General features: G+C 40.9%; 1 protein-coding gene across 2 annotated transcripts in view; it reads right to left on the minus strand.

Moving 5' to 3' along the window:
- The window catches only part of negr1 (neuronal growth regulator 1), a 181,500-nt gene extending 174,881 nt beyond the window's left edge, over positions 1 to 6,619 (minus strand). Inside the window, exon 1 of one of the 2 annotated variants that reach the window (XM_004561477.5) lies at positions 6,007 to 6,619. In XM_004561477.5, the coding sequence (XP_004561534.1) occupies positions 6,007 to 6,176 (170 nt within the window). In that variant the 5' untranslated portion in view covers positions 6,177 to 6,619. The remainder of the gene's footprint in view (positions 1 to 6,006) is intronic. The other variant, XM_004561478.6, reaches the window with a different exon arrangement.
- Positions 6,620 to 7,963: the final 1,344 nt, after the last annotated feature.

Consider the following 7,963-nt stretch of genomic DNA (forward strand, 5'->3'; position numbering starts at 1 on the left):
CACAGAGGTCCATATTACTTTATTTAACAGATGTATTTCTGTACAATTGTGAAAATCATATTTCCTGTGGTTTTCCTGTTTTGTATTTACAGATCAGTACTTAATTATTATTATTATCGCATCCTATACAAATTTGCTGTTAAACAGAGCGAGGAATTTGTAACCTAGCTTTTCCAAAATTCAAACTCTTTTTATGCTTGTTTACATTATTTTACTTTAAACACACAAAAAAGCCTAACACTACCAGGGTAAAATTATTAGCCACCCTTATGCTAATAGTAAATTGTGTATCTTTTCTCTGGGTAACAGCCTTCATTCATTTGCTGTAGCTTTCAGCAAGTCACACACACGTCTCCTGGTCAAACGCAGCCTATTTTTCTTGGGCAAATCTCTCAAGCTCCTCTAGATATCATGGTCTTCTGGCATGGACTTTGGTCTTCAGTTCACCCTACAAATTTTCAGTGGGAATCAAGTCAGGACGTAAAGGCTTTATTCTGCTGGAGGTAGTTCTTGACCAGGAACAACATATGTTTGAGTCTGTGGCCAGTTTTGTCTCATCTGACAAACGGACGCGTTTTTCTCCAGGTTGTCCCTAGTACACTGCAGAAGTCACATTTTTTCTTGGTCTGCAACCTTGTAGTCCAGTCTTGTGCAGGCCTCTAGTGTCTTGGTAGTTGTTCTGGGGTCTTAAGACACATCTCCTACACAGACTTTAATATCTTTCTATTCCTACCTCTGCCAGGCCTGTTCTGTACTGTAGGGCTCTCTTTGAATTTCTTGATGACACTTTTCACTCCAGTTCTTGACACTTGGAACTAGGACTGCCACGATTAGTCGACTATCAAAATCGTCCACGACTGATTTAATAGTCGACGCGTCGTTTGAAGCTTTGTAAGATCACAAAAGACGCAGGAATAAGTAGTAGGATTTAAGAGTGTAATAACGGACTGAAACAGAAGATGGCAGCACTGCATGTACAAGGATGCCAGCTGCCGTTAAACCCCGAAGAAGAAGAAGTAGCTTTGTCCCAGAATTCATTGCGCAGCCCAGCTCAGTTTCCAACAATGGCGGCAGCTAGTTAGTTTTAATATTACTCTTATTATTCTTTATGGGTCACAAAATAAACGTTTCACATATTTTCAGGCGAGAATGTAGCTGTGTAAACCTCAAATATCTGCTCAGTTTATCAAGACACCACATATTTTCAAAAGCGCTCCGACGTTTTCGGAGACGTCTGTTACCCACTAGCTCGATAGCGAGCCGGGGGCTAGGCTAACTAGAGCCGTGAGAACACCGGACTCCTGGCAAATCGTTTTTAAACCCACCGCAGTCTTTCGCTACTCAGGTTAAACATATATATAAGTCACTTAGATAACTTAAAAATGTTATTGTTTGGCTTTTTTTTAGTATTTTATTTGTTCCTGAGTAAATCGGTTTGGCTGAGAAATAAAAGTTATAGTTTTTACACAGCTGAATAAATGTCAAGCAGACAGCTGATTATCAGAAGTGTGAGATGCTCCAGAATTTACTCCGGTGTCCCGTTATATTTTAGATAGCAAGGAGTTTATTAAACTTCACCGAAACAATCTGTAAATTTCATTAAAATTTATTAAACTATCATCTTGTCTTTATCTTTAGTTAGCACAGACCTTACACACTTAAAGCTGTAAGCTAATGATAGTTCTATAAGAGCAGATGCTGCTTGTGCAGTACAGATGCTGCTTGTGCAGTAAGCTGTAAGTTTTACGTCCAATGGATGATGATCTGATTAGTCGACTAATCGCAAAAATAATCGGTGACTAGTCGACTATCAAAATAATCGTTTGTGGCAGCCCTACTTAGAACGCTGTGACAACTTTGTAAATCCATTTCCTGCCTTGTGAGCATCAGTAATTCTTTTTCTCAAGTCTAAACGGATTTTGTTTATTTGTGGCATGATATTTTCTCAAGAGAGGCGCAAACTGCTACTGAAGTGTTTATACTGTGTGTAAATTGTAAAATCAAGTTAAAACTCAGGGTTGTCTTCCAAACTTTGGGCATTACAAAGTTAAAGCACATCATTGAACAACAGTTGTTAATGTTGTTAATACTAATTCTGCTTGTGTGAAAATAGAAATAATTATGTTATGTATGTTTGAAAAATCCCATGCTCTGTTAAAAAAAACAGTTGAGAAAATTTTGACAAAAACTTAAAATTTAATTGGAGGTTAATAACGTTGTCTTCGTCTGTAGGGATGGCTTCATTTGGTACCACCCCTGCTTAACAACTGGTCCTTCCCACATGCAGATGGTTTTGTATCATGATAGTGGCTATTCATTGGCCAAAAAATTAGGTCAACTGACAATCCAAACACTTGATCCCTGAGATTAAGAGACTCTGAAGAAAAGCAGCATTGTGCTGACAGCAACACAGGCTGCATTAAACATGGGGTGCAGCAAACAGACGAGAGGATTTGGGCGTTTAATTAACAGTGACAGACTCAGGTGTGCCTCCAGATGTGTCATAAGAGGTAAACCAGGTTTTCCCCCAAATGAGTGCATGAAACTGCTGATATCTGGCAGTTAACTGATGTGTTCAGAGAGCCCAGTGTTTACTACATCTCCAACCAAGCTGTTGGAAATGAAGTAGCCTCGCTTTTACTTTTTAACTGAACTTGCTGTGGTCTAATTAAAAAGCTGCTGAAATGCAGAAAGAGGTGCTTCTCACCCATGGTTATGGCTGTGCGTTAAGCAGATCATCAACTATTCCTTCTTTTTAAAATTATTTTCTGTGAAGTTCCAACTATTGTTCTTCTTTTCTGTCTAATCATTGTGTGCGCCGGAAAGCGAACACCAAACCATTTAAACTACATGTTATCTCTGGCTCAAGTGCTCATAGTAAATGTCAAGACCTTTCAGAGCCGTAATAATGACATAGTTGAGAAAAATGATGCATGGCACCATTTCTGTCCTGGATGATGTTAAAAAAAACAGCTTCAGTACAATCATGTAGAGCCAGAAAAGATTTTCATCAACTAGCCTGTTGACATGGAGGCAATGATTTTAGATTTATACGAATACCCGACTTTGAAGCCAGTGACAGGTCAATTTTGTACCATTACAGAGACTGTAAGGCTGGTGGGACAGACCTTATTTTGTAGCTGAGGGCCGACTGTCGTGATAAATAACAAAAATATGTTAAGACCATTGTGTCCCTCTGCTTTTATAGAAAAACATTTTTTCATTGCTGATCTGCGTGTCTTTTGTCTATTTCTTTTCATATCATGCACATTTCATTGAGATGAAATAGAGAGGCATGGGGTAAAAGATAAAAAGATTTAAGAACTGTACTTCAAACCGTAACCATATGGCAGCGGCCTGTTCTTAAGATTTCAGTCTGCATGGACTACATTTATAGACACGAGCTCTTTGCTGTTGATTACAGCTGCTTATCCATGTGGAAGAGGCTGCCACCGATACAGTGTGTTTCCTGACAGCACAGGGAACTGTCTTTTCATCCAGCTGTCTCCCTCAAATTCATAGCCAAATATGTCATTTACTGGGATTTATTCAAGTGAATCCAAACAACACGAAACCTGTAAAAGGGTGGGAAAAGAAATGGATTTGTAGCTACTTTAAACAATGTGTCTCTTATGATTTGCAGCATGTGAAAAATGTGCCTGACTCAAATGCAGGCAAGCAAGACTTTGAAGCAGCACCACAACTCAAATACAGGAGACAATTCATTAAAGGCTGAATATGGCTAAGCTTTTAGGCAATCAGACAAAAATTAAAAGGGTGATGATACACATGTGGACCATTCCTCATCTTCAGGAAGCTCAAATCACTTAATTGCTCTGGACCCAATGTCCAACATGAATCAGGGCAGTAGAAATCCAGCACTGAGAATTGAAGAGGTGAGGGGAAATTAACATATGACAGAAGACGCACCTCTCGGGAGCCACTTCATAATCCCAAGGCAGTGACTAATTGCGTGCTTCTGGGTTTGCTGGTATTTCAGGATGCATGCATTTTTTTTTTTACCAGCAATTTGCTCTGGGGCGAAGGAAAATTGCCCCCACTATTAGTCAGGGGTCTTGACAATGAAGAAACTCAACAAACAAGCAGTGCTTTCAGCACTGAGTCCCTATAAGAGACAGCTCATGCTTTGATGCCTGGCTCTCAAGGCCAATAAAAGAACATGGGGAAATCCAGAACCATAGACCCTTGTAGTTTGGAAAAATGGAGAAAAAACAGTATTCCGCATCACTTCTGTGACATTTTGCGCTTCAGTTAAAATGTTGAATATTTGTATTGAGTCAATAGAGTCACAGTGGCAGTATTAAAATAAATGAAAAATGCCAATCAGTGGTTACTCAGAGTCCTGTATAAGCCATTAATAAACCAGCTATGGAAGTATCTCCAAAATTCTCTCTATAGATCCACTTTACTGAGGCGATGGCCTGCTTGTTGAAAATGAGTGGTGACTTATTCAGGGGGTGGGAGGCAACTTGTCTATTGAGCTGATTAATAGCACAGGGATAATCTCTGGTCCAATAAACCATCAGGATCCAGGCAAAGCTTCTGCCACTGATCACAGCCAACCCAGACTGATACCAGGGAATTAGACATCCTCACTCAAGAGACATTCAGAGGTGTAAGTCTTTGTGATGGGGACGGCCCTTTTGCACGGAGGCAAACGGTGACAAAAATAGTGAGTACCCCTTGTTCCCAAGGTGATTCCTGTGATGAGCACCAGTACATTTTGACCCTCCTCATAACAACTCATCTCTGTATTTTAGCAGAGAATGACCTTGTGTCACAGGGTGGGGGGGGGGGGGAGTCACCTTTTCAACAACATGACTAAAAGCCAAGCTGAGTGGGAACTTTAGACATTTAGCTGCTCTGTATTCAGGTCCACACCCAGCATCCCTTAGTCAACATCCACAGAATTCATATTGAAATGGGGCCGGCCCGCCCCCCCATCAGCCTTTCCTCAGAGCCATCAAAGCGGATATTTAATATTGGTAGAACAAGATATTATCTCAGCCCTCCAAAGAGTTTGCTTTAAAAAAAACTGTGCTCTGCAAGTGTTTGAATATTTTTTCTATTTCATATTACCATTATGAAACAGACTGCAAATTTGCAGTTACACAAAAATCTGCAGTTTTGTAGTAAAACTTGTGCATCATGTGGCATTTATTGAAGCACCATTAGTAGCCTGTTTAAACTGAAGGCTGTTTTTTCCTCTTTTTTTAATAGCTTGACAACGTTTCAAGTTGCAAGCTTCCGACAGAAATGGACCCAAACCACACCCATGAAATTAATTTCGCCCTTAATGGTCAGCTACCTGTGCAGCTGGCACCGTAGCCTACGTGATGGAGGCAGGGTGACGAAGGGAGGGGTGGAGGAGTTAGCGCATCATTTGCCATAACTCCATTCAGATCAACAGCGACCACACACGAACACACACGAGTACACTCGTCAGGCTGGTTTTTGCAACTGCGACATCACACTGCACATTCAGCAAAATCTGTCCAAAAGCGTTGAGAATAAGCACGCCGGACCCATCGCTCGTAGATTAAGTTGCTTTTCTACACGTATGGCGTTTGAGAGACGGTGGAAATCGGCGGACACAGTGTAAGCAAATTACATAAGCGATAGGCAGCGGTAGGCTAACTTCACGCGATGTGCTCCCACATACGGGCAGCTGTGAAATCACACGCCAACAACTAATAAGACTTGTGCTCAGTTAGCACAGAGGGAAAGTATCTTGGAGAAGTTTGTTAGTAAGCAGCCGAGCTCCGTAGCGGTGGCTGCACTAGCCGGACGAAAACAAGGACGGGATGGAGGGAAAAGGACCTATTGTGTGAGCATCGCAGGCGCTCAATGACAGACCCCCCTCCCTCCAATCTCCAGAAGTAGTTACCAAACATGTTCGCTAAGGGTTGCGTTTGTTTGTCTTTTTGTCTTTTAGCTCCTCAGAACTCTGAAAGGAGAAAGTGAAGTTGTGTTATCTCGCTTTACCTCAGTAGTGCCGTGTCGCCTTGTCTGCTGACCACACTTTCAACCGAGGAATAGTCCACAGTTTGTCCAGCGGGCAAGCAGGACGGCAGAAAGCAGCACAGGCTGAGAATTATCGCAGTAAGCCACTGACCAGAGACACAAGCATCCTGCACCGCAGTCATTATGTCCATCACAGCTGTGTTTTTGTTGTCGCTTTTCCCAAGTCTTCTTGTTGTTAAGAAAGAAAAGAAAAGCGAACTGGGCTAGCTTCAAAAGAAAAAAAACGGAGAACCTTAACGCGAACGACGTTTTATTTCCACACTTTTGCGGAGCCCCACGAATAAACGATCCGCTGTATAGTTTCCCAGGTTTGTTTGGATGGATGTAGAGCTCACTGTGCGGGGAAGTGTACTCTCCAGTGGCTTGCACACCATCTAGTGAGGAAATGCGATGTAAAATGGGAGCAGACCTAGAAGCAGACAACCCCCAGGCTCTGATCCTGTTGCCATGCGGCCGTTTCCCGGGCAACCCGTTCCCAGTGGCTCGTGATGGAGCAGCAAAACCGGAAGGTATTGATACAACCCAGGAGCAATTAAAGATATCGACTGGAGAAGGTCCCCCTATAAGGAAATGAACAGTGAGCATTTGGTGGAAATGGAGCTTACTGACGGTGACGCAGGTGGATCCCACAGGAAAACTCCTGGAAAGCTTTCAAACTGCTACTGTTATAGACACATCTCCAGATGGGAGTCCTTAAAATCAGAGCTTATGCACTTAAACTGTTTGGTTTTTTTCTAGAAGTCATCCACAATATACTTTGAAAAGATAATTACTGCCGACTTGAAGAGTTTGCACTACTAACGGGACTTTTTCATTAAGCAGGGAAAACCCCGGCACAGCACAAACACAGAGCACATACACATAAGGACAAGGGGGACTTGGAAAGTTTGCTTTAGAGCAGTAAACCCCATCCATTATGCTGCTTTAAGCCTTTTGACTTAGCCTACATAATACAGATTGTCTGGCCATAACCATGGAAATGACATACATTTCTATGAGGTGACATATTGGCATAGTGCGCTGAAATATCCGTGAATTCTTGGCATGAGCAAAACCTTGTGGATTTGCTATGATTGTAGCAACAGAAGGCACTTAATCAAGCAGTCACCTTGAATGCCTATTCAAGAGAGCATGTGCATAAAAATGACTTTAAAAATGAGGCTTAACATATTGTCACAGCAAAATCTCCAGTGTTAAATTAACACTAGAGAGTGTCTATATGGGTCCACACCTCTGAGTGTTAAATACAACACTGTCGAGTGTTAAATTAACACTTTTGACAGTGTTATATGTTTAAAAGTAACCTAGTCAATTTAGAAGATTAACAATGGCTAACACTGAGCAGTGCTGATTTTCTAACACTGGAATATTTCTAACATTTTGAGTTATTTTCCAGTGTTAGAAAATCAGCACTGCTCAGTGTTAGTCTTTGTTAATCTTCTAAACTGACTAGGTTACTTTTAAACATATAACACTGTCAAAAGTGTTAATTTAACACTCACCAGTGTTGTATTTAACACTCAGAGGTGTGGACCCATATAGACACTCTCTAGTGTTAATTTAACACTGGAGATTTTGCTGTGTGAAATAAAAAATGTTTTTTTAAAAAAAGAAAGCCAGTCGGATAACTGAGGGCATTTTCTGATTCAAGCAAAATAAAGTAACAGATGTTAATCCACAGCGTCTTAATCCCTGTTGTTTTGTTGTTGTTGTTGTTTTCATCCCTGCAGCCACTGCAGCTTCTAGTATTTTTGATTTGATTTGTTACTGATGTTATTTTACAGATTTGAGCTGATATCCTATACAAAGTAACCTTCATCTGATTCCTATGTTACATTTCTTGCTGAATTCTCTTTTATACTTTTTTTTATTATTATTTTATTAATTTCCCCAAAGGGATCAATATAGTTTCATGATA

Source organism: Maylandia zebra, linkage group LG15 (genome assembly GCF_041146795.1).
Source record: "Maylandia zebra isolate NMK-2024a linkage group LG15, Mzebra_GT3a, whole genome shotgun sequence".
In the NCBI taxonomy this organism is placed as follows: domain Eukaryota; kingdom Metazoa; phylum Chordata; class Actinopteri; order Cichliformes; family Cichlidae; genus Maylandia; species Maylandia zebra.